This window comes from Dasypus novemcinctus, chromosome 14 (assembly GCF_030445035.2).
Source record: "Dasypus novemcinctus isolate mDasNov1 chromosome 14, mDasNov1.1.hap2, whole genome shotgun sequence".
In the NCBI taxonomy this organism is placed as follows: Eukaryota; Metazoa; Chordata; class Mammalia; order Cingulata; family Dasypodidae; genus Dasypus; species Dasypus novemcinctus.
Window position 1 is genome coordinate 76,166,082 of NC_080686.1, and position 23,567 is coordinate 76,189,648.

General features: G+C 33.9%; 1 protein-coding gene across 2 annotated transcripts in view; it reads right to left on the reverse strand.

The window, feature by feature from the left end:
* The window catches only part of CSMD3 (CUB and Sushi multiple domains 3), a 1,328,729-nt gene that overhangs the window by 350,643 nt on the left and 954,519 nt on the right, over positions 1–23,567 (reverse strand). For both annotated transcript variants that reach the window (XM_058275930.2, XM_058275932.2), the window contains 3 exons: positions 7,553–7,744; positions 3,883–4,009; positions 1,967–2,169 (listed from right to left, as the gene is read on the reverse strand). In XM_058275930.2, coding sequence (XP_058131913.1) covers positions 1,967–2,169; positions 3,883–4,009; positions 7,553–7,744 — 522 coding nt within the window. The remainder of the gene's footprint in view (positions 1–1,966; positions 2,170–3,882; positions 4,010–7,552; positions 7,745–23,567) is intronic.

Below are 23,567 nucleotides of genomic sequence, written 5' to 3' on the forward strand. Positions count from 1 at the left end.
ACTATTCATAACGTGTTAACCATCAAAGGAACTTTATTTCAAAAGATAGGTCTTTAATCTCAGATCAGTAATACAAATTCTTATTCATCTTAAGGAATATTATGAAGGTAGATTTATTAAATTTCTGGTATGATACATATTGTTTCTATAACTTTAATATATTCTTTAAATAGAATATATTTTTTAAAGTGTACTGCTAATTTCACAGGAAAATCCTCAGTGAAGTTCCCAGAAACACACATAAAAAGGCCTGTTTCTATTAAGTGGATGGACTTTGCATTCACAAGCTCTAGTCTGAAGCACCATTTAATATTACTGTATATAGATATTTAATCACAACAGACATTTAAATGTAGGTCACTATATATTACTAATTTAAAAGAATAGAGAAGAATTTTTATTTGCCATGTTACTACTAGAAAGAAATAAAATTGGATAGAATAGTCATGAGCAGATCTCTGAAAACTTGCTCCTACTTCAAAAAAAGAGAAATAAACAATAGGAAATAGAAGATACATACAAGAAAAATCACTAAATTGGAGAACATTTCAGAATGAGAAGCCACTTATATTCACCAATTTATATTATTACCCATTTTCATTCTTTGTTTTTACTTTTTTAAAAAGATGTTTAAATCTCTAACTAAAACCTACAGATACTGGCTCTTCTAAGCAACTTACATGCCTCATTTATATAAGCAAGTTCTAAAAAATTTTTTTAATTTTAATTTTTTAGGAGGTAATGAGGAACGAATGCAGGATGTCATACATGGGAAGCAGGCACTAACGTGGTTTATATAATATAAAAAATGTATTTGTTTCAGTCAATTCAAACAATTTTGATCTATGAAAAATTCTGCAAAGTCAATTGTTTGTATCACCCAGTTGTTTCTCTAAAGCGGCAAATGCAGTTGACAGTTGTTACAAAAATGTTTCTTGCTTTTTCTGTCATTTTTATTATTTTCAGAGTATTTCAACTTTACATTTATTCATATAATAATAATAGTTCACTGAGCACCAACTAGCTGCTCAATATCATGTGCTGTGCATATGTGATCATGTTACATCCTAGTAACTATTTTATGAGATGAATGCTATTATTCATTCCTATGTTAATTAGAAAATTCAGCTCCAGGTGAAAAGTTGAGATGATGGAAGTCAGCAATTCATTAGTAAGGAGCCAGAATTTGAATCCAGGCACATGTGAAGAATACTGGTTTCACTATCTTTCCACAGCTAATCTTGGAAATCTTGATATGTGTTTGTTAATAGAATTTTTTAAGATGATAAAATTTGATGTGTTGAGTTTCTCAAAAGAGATCATGTATATTACCAATAAAGTAAAAGCAGCATTTACAATTTTTTTTCATTCATTTTCTCCAATTACTAAACAAAATTCCTTACAGAACAACACATATTTAGCCATTTAGCAGGGTCAGAAGAAGAAAAAATAAAACCATAACCACATATAATTACCTACATTGAATGGCATTTTGTTGTTATAGAAAATCTTTAAAAGTAGATCTCAAATATCTTGTCAAAGATATCTGTGAATATGTAATTAATCTCTTTAACATAAGAAAAAATATTTTAATAATATGTTTTTATTGGAATAATAAGGATTAATTTCCTTTCTTACCTACAACAAACTTTACATTTTAAAATATATACTTTAATGGTAAGTCCAGATTGCACACTATTGTGATTGAATTACTTCATTGGATGAATTAGTTTAATGCCACCTTTATATTATGGATAATTGGTTTGACAATAAGACAAATATTACTCATGCCCCAACAATTAATATTGAAAGTTAATTGTGTTTTCACTTACATTTAATCTTAGCCACAGAGGAACAGGAAGAATGAGATAAGAGTATTTAAGACATCAAAATTAACATTTTTAACAGTACATAGCTATTTAAATAACATATTTTTCACTTAAGAAATTAAAAAATAAGAACTTACTTGAAAACTGAATTGCAAATCCAGATTTACTGATATAAAAATCCGTGTCAAACTGAATGGTTACTATGTTGAGGGTGCTATGAATTCCTTCAGGAATAAGAGATCCACTAATTTCCTTTAAGAGCATCTCATTTTCTGGCGGACCATCCCAAACTCGGAGTATATCATGCGATGCTTCCGTATCAAAAGCAAGAAACTGTAGGCTGTGGGAGAACCATTTATCTGTTTATTTTAAACAGTGATTAAATTTTTTTAAAAAAGAAAGATATGCATATGGGCTTTTATTAAATACTCTTATGCATTAAAGTGAATGTATAAATCGCATACATAATCCTGACTTTTTTTCTTGGGTAATATAATTTATTTCTTTAGAATATGTTTAAATTCACTATTATATCACCTTTGAAAATTACAAAAATTTCAAGTGTACTTTCTTTTCAGTGTTCATGAATTTTAATTATGGAAATAGCAGATGACCATTATAAAGCATTTTCTATATTACAGGCACTGTGCCAAATACCTCATGTATTCTCTTGTTTATTAGTAATAACAATCCAAAGAAGTGAAAACAATTTTTATCTCAATTTTACAAAAGTGGCAAATGGGTTTAGATAGATTAAATATTTGCCCAAAGGTTGACAGATTCGAAGTGAGTTATATGATTCCATAGCACATATTTTGACCACAGCTTATATATTAAATCTATTCTGATTTATGCTCAACCCTATCTACACCACATTCATATTTGATATAAGAATTATTACAAATTTATATTTAGATAACAATTTAGTATCAATACCATCCTTTAATTTTAAAACATCACAGTATTCTGTGGGATTTACTTTTTCGAGTTTATAATCCTAGTATCTAAGCAAAAATATACATTCTTTAGACTATAGAAAAGATGGGCTACATCTAGGATGTCTGTTTTGAGTTTTGTGACCAAACATTCTTGGAAAAGCAATGTACAGTTCACGCTGTGTCCAGCAACATATGGTCGTATATTTCTCGGCACGTGATCTGAAGGGCAATATTTGTTTTCCATAACACCATCACCACTCAGAAACCTGTCTGAGATGCCACTTATGTGAAGTAGCAAATCTTAAGTTTAAAGTCATTGTATTGAGAGAGTGATGAGACACTAACACATATGTCAAGAAGGATTTATTTATTAGTCCATTCCCATCAGGATAAACCGCTACAGAAAACTTTTTTTTTGGAGGTACCAGGAATTGAACCCAGGACCTAGTAGATGGGAAACAAGTGTTCAACCACTTGAGCTACATCCGCAGCCTGATGCAGTGAATATTTAATAGCCTTGGAATTTGATCGGTATCAGGGAGTTAGGAGACTATAGCTCTGTCCTCATGAAGAGACAGAAACAGGAAGAGTTGCGAGTCACCTAACTAATTCCTTAGGAAAGAGAAATCGGTTTAAGCAACAGAAAGCAGATGCTTTAGTAATGTGTCTAGGCACAGGGAAGATGTTAAGAGTTGTCAAGTCATCCCTCTTCTAAGTATTAGTGAGCTTATGATATTGACCTGAGCAACTTTAAACCTCCCAAAATGATGTACTCAGTACTTAAGTCATCAAGGAATAAAGGAGCAAAGTCTGCTAGCAAGAAAAATTTTCAACTGCTAGGTCTTTTCATAATTAACTAGGAAAAACTTCCCTATAAAGGGTTATATAAACTACCTCTGTAGTCTATGAATCAATAAATCATGCTATATGGGTATCTTTTCATATTCTAAACATATAAAAAACACACATTTTCCTTTGGCAAGGTTAAAGATTTTGAAAAATCTTGATGTTGATTGATATTGTATCTAGGAACTGATTATGAAATTCAGCTCCACCCCCCTGCCTGTTTACACAATTAGAAAAACACTGATTTTGAGAAAATGAAATCTGCTTACCTGACAATATTGCCTGGATCCACCTCAATCATCCAAACGCAACGCAGATTATTGTCATATGGAAAGGGATAACCAGGAGATAAGATCCTTCCTGATGATTCTCCTTTAAAACGACCTCCACATTCAGCTGACAAAAAGTAATAAAACTTTAAATCACAATTTAATGTCAATCTTTTCAAAACAGTCTATGAATTTCTCAAGATTATATATTTTGCCCATTTAAGGGAATTAAGGATTGATTTCCTCTCTTCTTGAAAGTATGCATTTTTACAAGCATTCACATTTAAAGTATTAATTGAAGCAGGAATATATTATAAAATAAAGTAAGAGTCTCAAGTTAGATAAAATATAATAAAACAAATCTAATTAGGGATTAAAAAAAGGACACACTCAAAGACTCTGAGTTTAGGCATCCAAACATTTTAAGATGTGCTGTTAAATAATAATTTTAAAAAAGGAAACAGATGGCAAGTTGCTCACTTATAGTTGGTTGCAGGCTGAATAATTCATCATCTTGCTACTCCACCTCTGAGGAAAACTAATCTTTGCTATAGTCCCTCAGGCCTTCTAAATTTCATTGTCCTTTTATTCTCCTTTAAATCACTCTAAACTCTTTCCCTTTTAACCTCTTACAAGTCAAAGTGGCAATTTTATTAGATTTCTTACTTCAGTTCAATTTAGTTTAGTTTTGATTTCATGTGGTTTCTAATATTAATAAAATGTATCAAATAAGTAAAAATGTAAGTATTGTCATACAAGATAATAACACTTTAATCTTTTAAGAGATTCCCTCTTCAATAGTATTTAATACACTATATTTAATACAAATAGTATTTAATAAAATGACTGAAGTGATTTTACTTTGGGAAGCAAATGTTATAGAAAAATTCACTGTCTTGAAGGGAGGAATTAAGTATTTTAGTTAATATATTAATCTACATCTCTAAACTCTAGAAACAAAGAAAATACCATATAATGCTTTACAATATATGAAATTTCTCCAAAAAACAGAACAACATTAAAACATTTTACCTTTTACTTAAATATTTGAAGATACTCCTCTAATATATTTTACCTTGTTCTCCAAACTATTTCTATCTTACTCAAATTCAATAAAAATCTTTTTTGTTTAATTATTACATAAAAGATAAAGTTTTATCAATTAGAAGGGGCATGATAACACCAGAATCAAATGTTTCAAATTCATAGATTCTCTCCATATAGGTAAACGTTTTTCAAAGATTTTAGATATTTTGCAAATACACACCCATAGAAGGCTAAGGCCATTTTACTATGTATTACAGCATTAATTTATAAATAATGAACTTAGGTGATTTTTTTAACATACTAAGAAAGTATCACTTTTTAAGATGTTGTCACCATTACTGTGTTTTGTTTTGTTTTTAATAAAAACTTTGTTAGGTAACCTAGAACTATGCAGCAATTTTCATTCATTTTGCACCCTTTCTTTATTATTTGTCACAATATCGGCATACATTTATTATGAGAACATATTTGATAATTTTCCTCAAGATTAGTTTTTAATTAATTGCAGGTCAAATTTCAATTTTGTACACTATAATGTCTCTTAAGTTTAAATTACCCCCAAACTTCTTTGCTACCAAAATTATTTGACATTTTCACCTCTTTTGAGACATGGTATGCTTTAATATTGTAATCCATATTCTGTCAGAAAGATCATATGTTTGTAAGATAAAAATGAAATATAGTGTTTAAAGAAGGAATAAGGTTAAGTATTTCCAGTAACAGTGGTCCAAAAATTAACATTTGTTTGAGCCATGTATAAATTAAAAAAACATAATTATTGAGAAGTAATCCAAATATTTTACTTGTCTTGACAGAGTCAAAAATATAGCCATAATAGATATTTAAGGTTAATGAGTAAAAAATATGATCTTAAACCAAATGGTCAAACTATTAAGTGTTGCCAGTAGAAAACATAATCTAAAATAAAATTCTGTCTTGTCATCATGAATATCATCAGCTTCACAGTCCACGTGTCCAGTTAATTACATCTTTAATTACTCATTATCCACCATTAAAGCAAACAAAATAAATTTACTCTTCCTAGGAAATCTTGAAAAGTATCCAGACAGTAAGTTTCAACTTGGGATTTATAAATCTAAAATGAATTGATTTGTCATAGGTATAAAAGAAATTTTCACAATATTCCAAACCATGTATCCTCTCTTTTGCATACAATCTTTCCAGAAAATAAAGAATGCTCAGCTTGGTTAAACACATAGTAAATTTATGATTTTAATGTGTTTGTGATTTTACTTTTAAGGATAGCATGACAAGTCAATATTTACAAGTTTATAGTTTTGTGCTATTACATTCCTTATTTTTCTGAAAATATTTCATCAAAGAATACAACCTCAAAGAGAATTAATCAGTAGTGCATTTTGCACAAAACCAATGGCACTAGGCTAATCTTTGGTCATATTCCAGAATCCCAAGCTTTGGCATTTTAAGTTGATTATTATTTTAGACATCAATCTCATAAACTATTCAAAAGTCAGATGTCATCTTAAAGGAAAGGACTGTGACTACATATGGGTAAGACAAAAGTAGATTTTTTTCCCCCTTGCGAAACAATGTTTAAATACACCGACCAAGGTTTCATAGCTTCGAAAACACTGTGCAATTCTTTTAAAGCCAAATAATGACTAAATTTGACTTTTTCTATTTGTATTCTAGGAAGTTTTGTTGAGATTCTAATGTTGACTACATCAACAAACAAAGATTGTAATTTCCCACTTATCTCAAAAGATTCATGTGAATTTTCACAATATAGGCCTGATGCAGAATGGATTTCTGCTTCCATTAATATCATCAAGAATAAGAATAGTTATTAATAAAACAGTACCACACGGGTGTTCCCTACTGAGTAATTAATGTTTTGTTAAAATGGTGTTTCCTTTTGTTGTCCTAGTGTTCCACCCTGATACCTACTTGATCTTTCAAACAAAAAAGAAAAAAGCAGAAGTCTCTATCTCTACTTGTACATCCACCCTCCCACTCCAACATACCTAGTCAATCACTAATTTATAAGATGACAAAACAGAAATGGTTTCTCAGCTTTGTAGAGGGGAAAGAAAATGATCATTCTCTAGCTTCTTGTAGGTAATATATCTTAAGTCACTGATTCTCAAGAGTCTCTCCATATAGAAAATAGCTAATTATGCTATGATGCATACACATAAAAGCAAATGAATTTTTGTAGATTTTTGAAAAATGCATATATAAAGAAAGTCTTTGAGTTATTAAGAACAGTTTACTCTTTTTTAATTCATTTTAATTCCAGGACAGACAGTAACTTTGAAAATGAAAGCCAATCTTGTCAATGTGATTTAATAAATGTTCATAAAAAAAGTCTTAACATTTTTTATACTGAGTTAAATTTTATATCAAGATGATAGAAATAAAATTATTTCATACTACACAAAAAGGACACTAATTGATAAGATTATAAAAAGGATGATTTTACTTTCCATGATTTTCACTTTGACAAAAATGAGCGATGAGTTCATTAACCTCTTGATTTATGAGTTCTGTGTGTGCAGGTAAAATCACTCAAAATCACCATTATTTTTCAGTAACATGTTTATAGAATTATTATGTCATGAAAATTTAAAGAGTACCCTACCAATACAGGAGGGCAGAGGATAGTCCCATGCCCTTCTCTCCCCTGTCATGCACTTGAGAAGGCTGCTTCCATGAAGAGTATAGCCTGGATTGCATCCATAAATGATAGTGCTACCAGCAAAGTGGCCTTGGTCACTGATCTTGTATCCAAATTGTGGAACGCCAGGATCCTCACAATGTGAAAGTTCAAAACCTATGAGAGAGATGTAAATTAATTAAGGCAAAACTTAACAGAAAGATTTAAAAATATACAGTCTCTTTCATTATTTTAATGATTCTGTACTTTTTCCTAGATGAATTACTCTTTTCATACTTAATTTTGATAATATATAACAGCCATAGAAAGCTTTTTATTTTTGACATTGAAAATTTATCATATTTTTCAATTTATCCATAAAACAAAATGATCTGTATGACTATATCATGATCTGTATGACTATACATGGTCTGTTATATTTAACCATTCTATTTACTTCAAGTGATTTATAAGCTAATATTAGGATCACAAAATCAACATTTTAAAAATCAGACAAAATATGTGAAATCATAACTACCCAGAGTAATAAGTATGTCTACTGCAAATACAACTTTAGACTGCGTTACTTTTTTTAGGTTCCAGGGACCAGGGATTGAACCCAGGACCTCATACATGGGAAGCCGTCACTCAATCACTGAACCACATTGGTTTCCCCGAGTTGGAGTTTACTTTGTTCTTTATTTTGCTTGCTGTTTTGTTTTTTTTTTGTTTTTTTCCAAGTGGCACCAAACCAGGTCCTCCTATGTGGGAGGCAGGCATTCAACAGTTTGAGCCACATCTACTCCCTACTACTTTACTTTCAGAGCCTTGGAAGAAAGTGAAATACTTTCATATTTATTTAATACAAACTTTAACAAGAAATAATATAACATAGTAATCAGCTTGTAAACCCACATAAAGCACGGTTTGTAAAAATCCTCACATTAAAATAAGTATAAAAGATCTTACATTTTGTCATTCTATAAAGAAAATACTTTTGTGTTTCTGCAGAGTTGGGACTTTATGAATAAATTTTTGAAAACTTGAGATGCAGGGCAAAGAGCAAGCCTTGAGTATCTAATTTACAACTATATAGATAGTGAGAGTACTCCAGAGAGATTTACCTATCTCTGGAGGAGGTATGTGCTTACATTTCAAGGAAGAATGAGGTCAGAGACATTGGAGACATCCCTAGGTCATAAAAGTTGGAGACACAGAGGATTATCTGTCCTTGGAGAGACACATTTACATTCCAAAAGGTTACAGTGAATCTTTCTAACTTTCTTTCAGGACAGGAAGGGGAAACAGCACCTTCTTTCTCCAGGATATGAGCAGAACAAGTCTATGTTAATTTCTCCCTTGCCTATGGAGTAGCCGACCACTTGTGGAGGAGATTTTTAACCTCTGATTTTCAACGTATGACGGTAGGGATAAGGACTGGGGTGTCAATAACATTATTATGTAAATAACAATCTGTCTCTGATCCAGAACAGCTCATATGCACACTCAAGATAAAATTAATAAAGGTGAACATAAAAAATTCAACAGTCATAAGACTATGCATTTTTAAGATTCTGAAAGAACTTGAGAAGGACCCTTCATAATTTAATTTAACCAACAACATGATACTAGTAATCAAAATCTAAGCTGCTTAGCTATGTAATTCCACTGTTTTAATGCTTTATAGAAGGCCTAATGAGGGATAAATGTGCCAAAGATGATTAGTGGAAAAACTGGCAATTGTAGCTTCTGAGAACAGAGGGTAGTAAGAAATATTCTAGGTAATCTCATGAATATGGGATTTCTGTGATTTCAGACAAATATGTTGCTAAAAAAGAAAACTTTTATTTGTATCTTAAATTATTTGATGATCATAAAGAGATTTGTTTCTTTTGATAGCACAAATCTTTGATTAAATTAATCTAGACTTGACCTAATAAGCAAAATGCATCCATGCACTCACCAATGTCAAATCATTAATTTTCGTCATTGACTTTCCAGTGTCACAACACTCATGAAACCATCACAACTCGAACAACTCCAAGTACTGAGGTTTTCTTATAATGTTTGTATATTGAGAGATACATTAACTCACAGAGAATATAGGGAGACCTTCCTAGTCTCTTGTAGGGAGTCTTAATCGTCTCCCCTCTGTTAGCCCATGGAATCATTTTGGATATTTTAATTCTGTTATAATCATTTGCTTAATTTCTTTGTTTTCTTATTGACCAGAATAAATTTTTTGTTCTCTTTCCCAAAGTGCCTACCCAGCACAAATTCTGGCACATAGCAGATATTGAATAAATGTTCATGAATGAACCTGGGTTCTCAGAGGCCTTTAGGACCCAGCTGAAAATGAATTAAAGTAGTATGGATTAAAAAGTAAAATTTGAGAAACAATACAAAAAAATCTTAGGGAATTTTCTGGATGGGTCAGTTTGTGACAGGCACTTTCAAGTGAAAATATGTTGAAATTAGGCAAAGAAAAAGTGCTTAAGAGACAGAGCTGAACAAGAGGTTAGCAGATGTTAACTCAAATTGTGATATATATACATAATGAGATATAAATGATACATGTTTCAAGCTAATCAGTTTTTCAAACACTGAAGCAACAGCAGAAGCAGTAACTTAATTTTCCAGACACTTTTCTTTTTATGTATTTGAATACTTATTACTAAATGGAAAATTTCCTGGCTCAAAAATTACAGGTTTGCATTCCTTCTATAAGACATAATATTTAGTTTATCATCCAACATTCAGCCAGTTTTGCATTTTACCATATACCATTTCTCAAAATAAAAATGGAAATCAGGCTCTCTTTTCAACATTTATTAAAAAATTCTTCCATTCTTAATTTGAATGTTCTGTATATGTGGTTGGCAATTGCTGGTGATGAGGTAAAATGGAAATATTCATTTTAAATTAAGATAAATTATAATACTTTGCATTGTAGATGAAAGTGCACATGGACAATAGTATGTAAACTACAAAGCACAACATAGTTTAGTTCAATTTTGTGGAATATTGTTCCCTATTCATAAATATTCAGAACTGACTTATATTTATGAAAACATTCAGCTGCCAGTCTTTTCATTAAAGAGCTCAAATACTTGAAACTAACAAAGACGTGTATGAAAAATTACATATGCTATAAATATTCACCAATCCTTCTGAAATTTGAAACTGATGAAATGAAACTTTCTGGAGCACAAAATGAACTGCAAACACCTTTTGACACACTGAATAAGGTAAACTGAGATCTAATTCCTTTCCTATCATCATATAGTATGTTTCTTTTAGGATTTCTAATTTACTTTTACCATCCCAAACAAAACCTCATTATTATTTAGCAATAACTCCCCATTGCCCTCTCTTGCCATCCCTGGAAGTCATTATTCTGCTTTCTATCTCTAGGAATCTGTATATTCTATGTATTTCATATAAAGAAAATCATACAACATTTGTCTTTTCTGGCTTATTTCACTCAATTTGATGTCTTCAAGGTTCACCATGTTGTATCATGTACTAGCACTCCACTTTTTTGATGGCTGAAATAATAATCCATTGCATGGATATACCACATTCTGCTTATCCCATTCACCTGTTGATGTACACTTGCACTACTTTTATCTTTTGGCTACAGCGAATATGCTGTGATGAACATTGCTGTACAAATATCTGTCTGAACCATTGCTTTCAATTCTTTGGGGCACATACAGAGGAGCAGAATTGCTGGGCCATATGGTAATTCTAATGAACTTTCTGAGTAACTGTCAAACTGCCTTTCACATTGGCTGCACTATTTTACATTACTACCAACAATTTGCAAAGGTTCCTATTTCTCCACATCCTTGCCAATCCTTGTTATTTTCAGTTTTTTTAACAATAATCATCCTAGTAGGTGTGAAATGGTATCTAATTGCAGTTTAAATTTGCATTTCTTTAAAGGCTAATTATGTTGAACATGCTTCCATGTACTTATTTGGCGATCTGAATATCTTATTTGAAGAAATCTCTATTCAAATCCTTGGCCCATTTTCTGTTTTGTTGCTTGTTTGCATATTTGTAAATATTTTTTTCACATACACTTCAAAGGTGACGCTGTTGGTTTCTACAGGGCAGGGGTTTGTGAACAGGATGTAGATCCTTCCCCTGCTGCCCCATCCCAGCCTGCCCCCTCTACCCTAGATAACAGTGACACAGGGAAGGCAGGGAGCTGCCCAGCTCCAAAGGACAAAAGACTCCAAGTTGGACTCAGCCGCCAGCTAGCATCACAATGCCTCCTGGAGAGCAAGGCTGTTCCTCCAAGGAGGTGGGCTTACACAATAAGAAACCCCTTTATCCATTAGAAATAAATAAGGCAAGAAGGTTCCCACTGAACTTCCACAGAGGCCAGAGCACCGCCTTCCAATGGATTGTTATGGCTCTTCAAATTTCTAGGGATGAGGGGTGAGCGGCAGAAGAAATTGGGATTTCGGAAGAATTACTTGGTGCAAGCGGGGGCTCCCAGCATCTCAAAGCCCAAGTTTGGCTTTCTGGAGTCTTAAAGCAAAAGAGTACCGTCCTCCCTCTGCCCCCCTCACCCCCCCCGGCCAACCTCCCCAATTCAGCAATCCAGCTGGGTCCTCAAAAGCTCCCCCAGAAGGTGGGAAGTTAAGAGGCATTTTATGGGAGAGAAAACACCTTCCATCCCAACGCAAAACTGTACAGAGTGGGGTGAGGATCTCAGGCAGTGCCTTGTGCCGGCAGGGGTATAAGGATGGCAGGTGGAACCTCTGGCTGGTGGCCCATGCCCAGGGCATTCTGGCAGTGGCGACTGTGACCTGCATTGGGGTCAGCCTAACTGGAGCGTGAGAGGGAGTGAGATGATGTGTTGTGGTCCCTAAGATGGGAGAACACGCACGGAAAGGGGCTAGGGGCCAAGCTCGGTGAGTCAGAGATGGTGGGTGGAGATGGGGCTCTCCACTGCCCCAGGCCCTAGGATGGCTTAATACCCAGAAGACATTTCCGGTGTGGGACCGAGGAGGCTGGTTCCGAGGGAAACAGGGCACAATCCTTTTGTGTGGCTGCTGCTGCTCTCCCTTCCCTTCCTCTGATTGGCTACAGATCTGCAGTGGCCTGGGAGCTACGCGGGTGAAGATGGTCCTTAGCAGGGCTGCAGCTCAGGCTTCCTGGTCTGCACCACCCCTGGTCAGGACCCTGGGTGGGCGGATAGCTGGAGCTAAGAAATTGTAATGAGTCATGGCTGGGGAGAAGCAGGGAATGGTCCTGCGGCAGCTGGTTCCTTTCAAGTGTTTCCAGGTGTAGCAGGGAGTAGGGGAGACCTTGCATTACAAATCTCTCAGAAAAACAGAACCTTGATAAAAGTCCTGGACCAGTAGCATGGAAATAAATTTGAAGATGGGGCACAGTGGGTAGGGAAGTCAGGGGCTTGGGGAAGTTGGGACTGCCCCTGAGAGAGTGGAGAGGATGCTGTTGAATCTAAGGAATTTTTCATTCAATTATTACACTTTGAAGCTTCAAAATTTATATCTGGTTCATTTTTTATCATTTTCTGCTCTTTGTTGTGTTATCATTTTCCTAATTTATGTTATTTCTTATGTATGGATTCTTTCAGTTCTTTGAACATATTTAAGACACTTGGTTTAAAGGATTTCGCTAATAGTTCCAATGTATGAGCTTCCTAAGGGATGGTTTTGATGTGGGCTATGGGTGGGAGGCTCTGTGTCTCTTCAGAGACAACCTAAGCTGTCTGACTTGTGGGTATGAGATAGTGGGGGGCTGCAGTCCTGTCCTTGGTGACCATGGCAATGACTCCAGTCCCAGGAAACAGTTTAACAATGCAAGGTCTATAAACTTTAAGTATTCAGGGGAAATGCAAACAAAATATGCTAAAAGCTTATCTAGAATGTATGAAGTCTATGCTAAAAGCTTACCTAAGATGTGGAAGATATATATGCTAACTCAAGTCTATTGAGAACTGAAACAAAGGGACCATTTAACCTTTCCTTTCTGTATAAAAGAAACTCGAAAGTTTTGTTCAGGGCTGGGGATTGAAACAGAAAGCTCCTGAGTCTGGCCAGCCATCAATAAACCATTTTTCCTTCTCAAAATCATTCCTGAGTCCTGGCCTCTCTATACGCAAATAACTGACCCTCTCTCGAATTCCACAACATTTTTGGCGACCGCGGCAGGACTGCAAATGAAGCCAGAGATGGTAGCATTTTGCTGCGGCTTCCAAATCCCTGAGGAAGCTGGGAGGACTCGGGTGAACCCCAAATCTGGGCACCCCTGGATTAAATTTAATCCAGAGAAAATGTGGACTCCACCAGAATCTTCCCGACAAGAATCGAGGACAATGGAAGGTCTGAACAGAAGGATTCTGGGAACGAAAAAAAACTCCGAACATGGAAGACGGTAAGACTCCCTGGGTGAGCACAGTCTGGAAAGCCCTAGCTTTAATTGCTAGGAAGGGGAGGCTGATCACCTCCTGAGAGAACCTTAGTAGCCCCAGAAAATTGGGGGGAAGCCATTCTCTCTAGGTTTGGAATAAGGAGAAAAACCAGGAAAAAGCCCTGGTGTTTTGGGTTTGTCTAACTGCTTGTTAGAATCTGGTACTGGTCTCACATCCACTGAAGGAGTGGAGTCTTGATTTTAATAGGAAGGGTTGTTTATAGGTTCAAGTCCTAACGTCCTGGAAATTGGTCTGGATTTAAAAGAAAAAAAAAACTTGGTTACAGGAAAATGGATCTAGTGAAGCTTGGTCTGGATATAAAGTTAAACAGTGAACAAAATCTAGCTGAAATCTTTTGTTGTGGTGCTAAATTGTGAATGAATTCACTTTATAACAAATGTTAAGTGTTCTAAGGTTTGTGATGGCTGTGGGGGCAGCCATGCTGAAAATATATATATAGAACTTGTGGGTCAGATTAGTGACCTTTTTGCTTCTGTCTGTGTCAGCTCAATGCTAGTGTTGGAGTTGTGTGGTTATGTAAAGTAGAATTCAGTTGAACTGGAACCCTCCTTTGCCATTGTCAAGGGGGAGAAATGATTATGGGGCAAAACTGAGGAGTCTGGAAGTTTGCAGAGTCTAGATGTTTGTGCATGCTCTGCTGTCTTGTCTCTGGCCTGCCCCTTTGCTGGGGCTTGGAGGCCATCTGTGTCCATGCCACACACCCAAGTTTGTTGGGGCTGCCCCAGTCAGGGTGGCTGGGTCCCCGGGAAAGTTGTCAAATTTGAGTAGGTTCTGTCTGCCCATTTGGCTGAAAGCTGGAAAGGGGGGAGCAGCTTGCCCCTTTCCAGTGAGTACACACCTTCTATTCATAAGCTGCATTCCTATTTGATTATTGTGCACCTGCCTGCCTGGAAAGGGGGGAAGTGAAGGGGGTGAAAAGCAGAAGCAAAATAAATGCAGTAAAGTTCCCTCCCTAGGGTGTCAAAGCCAAAATACATTTGCATTCTGCCCAGGTTCTTAGAAGGTATTGTGGTAACTTTAAGTAAGAGAATGTGTTCTGTGAAGGTAAAATTTGTCTTAAAAGTATAAATAATTATAAAAGTTTAACAAAGCATTGTTTAAATTAAGGTATTTAAATGGCCAATTGCAGAAAGTCATTATTAAACAAAAACTGAATTGATAATAATAATAATAAAAAGTAATTTTATAACAAGAAACCTTGTCAGCAGCCAGCCTCCCCTGCCAACTTGCTTCCAAAAAAACTTTCTGGTATTACATGCTACTAAGTATTTAAAGTGAAGAAAAGTTCATTATTTTAATATGTTTCTTTAGTATTAATGGCAATTATATGTTGTAAGAAGTTTGCCTGGTAACTTAGTATGTGGGATATATGGATTGTGTTTTTATTGTTAAGGAAACAGAAGATGATTTTGTCCTAAGATAAAATGGTTGATTATTGGAAAGAGTAGAGTGTGGGACAAACCTGAATAAATAATGACAGTGAAGAAGGTTTGTGGAAGGAAAATTTTTATGATTAAAATCGAGTAAGATTTAATAAGTCTATATAAAGTTTTAAAGGGTTTAGTAACAAGTAGTATACTGATGCAAAGTTAAAATTTTGTTCTTTCTCAAAGTCTCTCAAGTCATTAGTCTCTTTTAGTAAAGGTTTCCTGAATAATCAATATACAAAGAAAATCTGTTTTATCAAAATAGCTTCTTGTGCTTTAACCTCATCATTTCCTCAGTGTTTAAAGAAGAAAAGGTCTTATCTCTTTTAAAAGAACATTATGTTCTAGAAATCAAATCCTGAAAAGTAGCTTTTTATTTCAAACTAACTGCAAGAGATTTATTCTTTTACCTTAAAAGAAAAATTAAAGTAATAGTTAAGTTCACTTAAAATGTTATAAGTCAAATGAAAGGTGTTTAAAGGTGTTATAAAATTAACAGGTTTTTAAAAATTAATAAAAACTGTAACTAAGAGTTAAAATCATTTATAAAAGCATTTATATTATAAAACTGTTGAAAGATAATAACTGAAATTATAGCTGGGTGAATTTAGCCTGAAATTATTATATAAGTGTAAATTCTAAACTAACCTTTCCTTTGTTTATGGTTACTTCAAGCCTAACCTCACCCCTTGCCTCTGCCTATGATTATTTCATAATAGCTTCTGCCGCTACAGTCCAGAGAAGAGCTTGGATCTCCTGTCCTGGTATTAGTAACACTTTCTCTCATGAATTCAAATGTAAACTAAATAAATTGCTCCCTGATGGAATAAGGTTAAGCAACCACTGGAGTTTTATTATCTCCAAAAACTGGGGGGAAAAAAAAAGGGAAGGGGGGAAGTCTCCTGCCTTGATGGTCAGTGTTCCTAAGAATGACAATTCATGGAAGAAATCAGTCTGTCTCCCTGAGGCTTCAAATAGCCTCAGTAAATAAATATAAAATTAATCTTGTTGCTTATCCAAAATTCTGCTAAATTCAAAGTAAAATATAAAGTTCTGAAACAAAAAAATAATGCTAAAGCGTGGAAACATTTTAGTTACAAGTCATTAGTTAAAAAACAAAATTCTTGTATAAAACTGCACAGTCATAGTGCAAATTAAGAAAAGTTTCAGGAGTCTTTGAAATGTTTTGCATTCACATTTGTTTTGTAAAAGTTAGAAGTTTAAAGTAACTAAAGTTATGTTTTTGTGTCAAACTATTCATGTCTGCCTATTTGCTCAAATTGAGGTTAAATATGCAGTTATATAAGTAATATATTTCTGGACCCCGAATTAAGCTAAACAGTATATAAAATAATGCAAATTATAAGTAATGTCAATAAGTTGTGTTTCTGTGTCTAACTCTGCTTGTGTCTGCCCATTTGCTCAGTGTATGTCTTCATACATCAGGATGATAATATCAAATTAACAAGTGAGAATTCTTAAAAGAGCTCTATTCAAATTGTTAAAAATTAAATATGCAGTTATATATGTGAACAAATATTCTTGAAGCCCAAATTAGACTAAGCAGGATGAAAAGGTCATATAAAAATCTGATTATAAAAACTATTGGGAAAGGGCCTCCTCTTTGCAAGAGCTTTGAAGGCAAGACTTGGTGTGACAGATTAAACCTATCTACTAGGGTAAGGAATTAAGAATCAGTTTGCCCTGTAATTTCACAGTTTAAACCTTTTGTTAGCCATAAAATGTAAAACACAAAGATTAGTTTAGTTTTCACATAAAAGAAAGAAATATTGATTAATGTAACCTGGCAGCCTACTGCCTCAGTCTTCCATTCCCGGGTTAAACAGCAACAAAGGAAACCAGCTTAAGCCAGTCCTATAGGCAATAAAAAGATGTCCAAGAAAGAGCTAAGTCAATACGTATTCAGCACTAAATTCCATTCCTTATTTGACAAAGGGGACCAGGTAAAATCTAAAATGGTTGGAATATGATAGAGGAAGCAGTTAAATCACAGACATTTGCGTGGGACAGTTAGATCTTCTCAGATAGGCTGTAACCTCTGAAGTATCCAATCTATAGAGAAACAGAAGAAAAGTTTGCATGCTAAGTTTAAGTGTATAAACTGTGTCATTTTCCTTTGTTTGGGGCACCAGCCATGTTTTCTAGTTTTGCACCCCTTCTTGCAAGACTGAGAATAAATTATTTTCTTCTCCACAATCTGGTGAGCCTTATTTTCTTCCAGAAGATTTCTTTCCAACAAAAATAAAGGTAATTAGTGGCTCTATTGGCAAATTTCAGTAAGTAAAGAAAAGTCCATAAAATCTATTGAGAGATCTTTTTGGGATTATGATTAAATGAATTAAGTAATTGTGTAATGTGTTTTGAAACCTGGTAGTCAATGTGCTTTTAAAAAATTATTCATTTTCATAACTTAAACAAAAGAAAAGTTTTAGCTTCCTGTAAGGGAAAAAGAGAACATTCCTTGCATAAACTATAATGGTTTCAATTTTATTTAACTTGTGTGTAATCTCCCATAGTTAACTTATAAACTAAATTAACATTATATGTACAAAATCTTTAAAGTAATGGAAATTGTAAGTTCACATTGGTGAAATTAGGCTAAGGAAAAAAGATTGTAGATATGCTCTCTTAAATAAATAGAGTAAATTTCTTTAGTTGGTAATTGTAATTTAATAAGTTTGTTTAAACATGAGGTGACTAGCCAATGTGGTTATAGTCAATTATAAAAAGTTTGTAAAACATCTTCCAAACTGAAAACATTTAAATAATTCTAGTTCTAGAAGTCATTGTTAACTAAAAACTTGGATTGGTATTAGTTGCAAAAAAATAACTTCGTGGTAATAAAACCTGTCTGAAGGCCACCGCAAGGTGTATATTTAAGTAAATGGTAATAAAAAGGTTATCTTGATTCTATTGGGAATCTTCTGTTTTCATTTTAACAATGAAAAATAATTTTTTCCCTCTATTACTAAAGTAAAGTACCTACTGTTTTCTTCATGGTAAAATTGTGTAAGTAAACAGTCATTTGATATATGTGTTGCATTAAATTGTTTAAAATATATATAAAAACAAGGAATAAACTTTAACATTGTCAAACTCTTTTGTGCATTCAAACCAGGCCTTGAATACATTGCAGGTTGCCTCTCCATGTGCGTTATTGGCTAGGCTGGTCACTAACCCCTCAATTAAAAATATTTGCTATATCAGTCTCTGGTTCTGCTCGTGAAGTTGATGGAAACTACGTTGCAGTTTCAAGCTCCTGCAGCAGCCAATGATGACTTGGTACAGTCAAGTGTACAAAGGATATTGCCTCCAGACTGGCACTGTTCCATAGTGCCAGAGAGCACTATGCACCAGGCTAGTAGAATACTGGAAAATCTCTCTAGGATCAAGGATGCTGCGACTTGCTCACTGCATGAAGAACATGCTAAGTGGAGCCATTATACCAGGATACTGTAAGTAAAACTTAAACACGATTGGCATTATGGCCTGCTCTCATGGAGAGATAACATGTAAAGTATTACAAACCTGAAACTTAAAACAATTAATTGCAACTCTAAGTCCTTTGCATTAAGTAATACATTGATTAATATTAAGTGCTATATTCTTACCCTGTGCTAAATGTATGCCTAATAATTATAATGTTATCTTTTCTGTTTTGGATCAAGTGCGAAAGTATATTGGACATGTTAAATTCCTATGAATTCATTTTCTAAACAGTTAATAAGCATGTCTGTAGAATGGGATGGCAGTCTCAGCCAGGCTCAGTCAACTTACTATATTCTACTGGACTCTACTGTGTAGCAAGAGTGAGGCTTGCTTGCTGATAGTGAGTCACCTATTGAACAAGTCGAAATTGCTAAAAATTGTACAATTAAAACCAAGGTGTGGAAACCCTTTATTCTGTAGTTCTGATCACTCCCACAGCTGAAAACTAAGGGAATTTCCAATTTGGTGTGCTAATCCTGAATGAAGCCAGTTGCCCAGGGAGTGCCAGTTCACCAGGAGCATCTGATGGAGCACGTGAGTGCCAATCATTTAACAGCTTGGAATGTGTCTTCAGATAAAGCTAAGTGTCTGTTGCAATTTCTCTCTAAAGATAAATAACTTTAAAAAAGTATGTATATGCTGTTACCACCAGCTTTTAAGAAGGAGTGCTATCTTTGTAAGCACCTCACCTTGTCTGCCTCTGTGGTCCAGTGTCCCCTTTTAGAAATGGATATTTCAAATTTTTGAATAAGTTTGTTTCTTTCAGAATGAACATCTTATTAACCATATGAAGACTTCATCCAACTTCCTACAGAATGCCATACCAATCTTCCTCCAGTTGAAATAAAATAAGAGTTTTACACCTTGTTAGGCAATGACTACAGCCCATGGCCAGCAGGAAGCAGTTACAAAAAAGAGATCATCTCCCTTCAGCACCCCTTTTATATTAAAGGTGTAAACTCTCTAAGGGTAAAATAAAATTAATAGATGGATCTGGAACCTGACTGGAAATCCACGTGAGTGCCGGTGCCCCAGGATGAATGCAGGGGGCCCCCGCCCCAGGATTCTGCTGTCCAGAATGAAAACTTCTAAAAACAGTCCTGGATGCCACACTAAAGATTGATAAATAATCAATCAAAACAACAAACAACCATCCACCTCATAGCTCCAACAATAATTATGCCAAAGCTTAGCAAGTTAAACTTTGGCAAAGGGGGGAAAAGATGTGGGCTATGGGTGGGAGGCTCTTTGTCTCTTCAGAGATAACCTAAGCTGTCTGACTTGTGGGTGTGAGATCGTGGGGGGCTGCAGTCCTGTCCTTGGTGACCATGGCAATGACTCCAGTCCCAGGAAACAGTTGAACAATTCAAGGTCTATAAACTTTAAGTATTCAGGGGAAATGCAAACAAAATATGCTAAAACTAATCTAGAATATATGAAGTCCATGCTAAAATCTTACCTAAGATGTGGAACATATATATGCTAATTCAAGCCTATTGAGAACTGAAACAAAGGGACCATTTAACCTTTTCTCTCCGTATAAAAGAAACTCGAAAGTCTTGTTCAGGGCTCGGGATTGAAATAGAAAGCTCCCAAGTCCAGCCAGCCGTCAATAAACCATTTTTCCTTCTCAAAAGCATTCCTGAGTCCTAGCCTTTCTATATGCAAATAATTGACCCTCATTGGAATTCTACAACAGTTTCTGGTAAATTATTATTATTATTATTAATTATTATTATTATATTTTCTCCTGTGAATGGGCCATGCTTGCCTGTTTTTTTAAAATGTGCATTTGTATTGTTTGTTGTTTAGATGGACATTCTGAGGATTATGTTGTTATAACTCTTGAAATTTAGTTCTCCCACTCCTCTGGGATTACTACATGTTTTGTTATTCGAGGCTGAGGACATCAATATATGACTTTTCCAAACTATTTTGTTCCCAAAGGGGGAATGGAAAAAGAAAAAAGGGAAAAAAAAAATAGGTACTGATTCTTTAAGTCTCCTTTACCACTTTAGCCTGAGGGGATTTGGAACAATGGTTCCCCAGCAGTCTGAAGCAGTTGATCAAAATCAGTGATCAGTTTTCAGATCATACATTCCAGAATTTCAGAGGCCTAGGTCTTTAGAGCCCACCCTGGCAACAGCAGGCTGCACCAAGCACGTAAATGCTGCCTGCCATGCAAATGGAGAAGGGTAGCTGCTGCACAAAGGGTGAAATTCACCAATATTTAGCACAATTTGCCAGCTTCTTCCTGCAGCTCTTCTCTGGATGTTCCACTAGACTCCAGAATTGCAAATTAGTTGATTCAGATAGTTCCTGTCATTTCAAAATAGCTGTTTTGGTGGAAGACCTGACTCCTGGAACTTCCTATTGGCTATCTTCCCCAAATTCTCCCCCTCTAGTTTACTGTTAAGTTATGAAATATTTGAAGTCTATAAGAGTACAAAAGATAATATAAACTTATCAGCTGGCTTCATCAGATTCTAGTATTATAGTTGTTTCTGTTTAATATTTTGGTTAATATTCAGATTAATTCAGTCATGTTAATATTATTATTAAGAGGTAAACATTACAGAACAAGTTAAAACTTCTTATGTATTTCCCTCCAATCCCTTTTTTTCTGACTCCCTACACAGAGCTATCAAATATTATGAACTAGTTTAATATTCTCATTCATATTTTACATTTTTACTACTTATCTATAGGTCTATGAAAACATACAGTATGTTTTGCAGGTGTCTTCACATTTTATAAACTATATCAAAATATCTGTATTCTTCCCTGGCTCTATATATTGCCCAGTATCATGCTTTTCAAATTATATTTTACACACACATAGTTTATTCACTTTAACTGCTCAGGTATTTTATCAGAGGTATATACTAAAATGTATTTATTTGTTCTTTAGCTGATAAGCATTTATATAGCTTCTAATTTTTCACTGTTACAAAAGACTGTATGTCTGTCTCCTTTTGCACATGTGCAAATGTTTTTATAGGGTATGCACTATGAAAGGATTCAAAGTTTATTTTGTCCTCAAGATTTAATAACAGCTTGCTAATTTGCTATTTAACTTCTGTCTTGGTCTACTGAAAGATAGTTATATTCCTACCTTACCTTCATTTCTATTCAATTTGTTTTTGAACAATATGTGTCCATAGGGAATGACATCATATCTCATCAGCAAAACAATATCAGTAATACAAGAAAGGCACATTTTTTAGGTTTATAATTGATATCTGAAAATTCAGTTTTAAAATATAAGTAAGAATTTGTATTGGAATAAAAAATTCCTGGTGTGCTTTATTTTTTGAAATTCAGATTTTTTACAGTATTTAATCATGAATGAGGATATGTTAATTTTATGTGCTAAAATAAGAATTTTTGAGATGCTAAATAAAAAAGTAAATATATTGCTAGTAAGGGAATTGAGAATGTATGGTAACTAAATACATTAGAGAAACATATACTTTTTAAAACAATAAATATTAATAAAATTCATGTTAAGATGCAAGGAAACAAATTAACATTATTTGTAACAAAATTTTAATCTTTATGGAATTACCTGGGGGACTCAATATTTAGAAGAGTAATCTTTAAGAATTATATTTAATATTAGGATATTAAATTCTATTTAAGCAATTAACCCTGCAAGAAAATCTTTTATCTTAGAATTTTTTGTTTTAATGTAGAGGTATACAAAGCAGAACATCAACTCTGCTACCTCAAAATCTCACAAACAGGAAATACTTTAAGATAATTATGAAAATCTTCTTTAATCCAGACATAATAAAGAATATGAAAGCACGAAAGAAAAGAAAAAAAGTCTTGACGCACAATTAAGTATTCCCTTTTTCCTTCATTAATTAAACTAATAAAAAAATTGTCACACATTTATTTCTCAATATTAAAACTATATCAACATATCAAACTGAAACCGTGGACTTTAGAAAAACACTTAAAAAAGATAATCCCTTATGGTTTTGAGTCTACAGAAATTATAATTTAAACAAAAAGCTTATGGAAATATTATATATATTTCCAATTGTTTTCAGGAGTTAAGTGAGAAGATTCTTTTTTTAATTGCTGATACTCTAAATCTACCTATAATGTCCAAGCTAGAAAATATGTTACCGACAAACCTTCCTGAATTATAATCTGTTGTGCATGAAAAAGTAAGTGATATAATTTAAAGTGCTAATTTGTTTCAGGGACGGTGATATTCATCTTTACCTAAATATTAATTTTTAACCATCAACCAGTTGGTATTAGGCCAAAATAGTTGGTGTACTCTTATTATGTCTAGGTATAAAATTTTACAGATATTGCCAAATTCTCTCCTATACTCCCTCAAATTTATGAGGGTTTCCTTTCTTCAAATTCTCATCGGTAATTGGTAACACATAGCTTTATAATTTTTACCAATTTTATCAGTATGTAATAGCACATTATTTGCTTTAATATGCATTTCTTTAATATCTAGTAAGTTAAACATATTTTTTTTCTTCCTCTTCATTGCTGGTCATTGGAGTTTCCTCTTTGGTGAAATAACCTTTTGCCCATAATTTATTTTTAGACTTTTTGT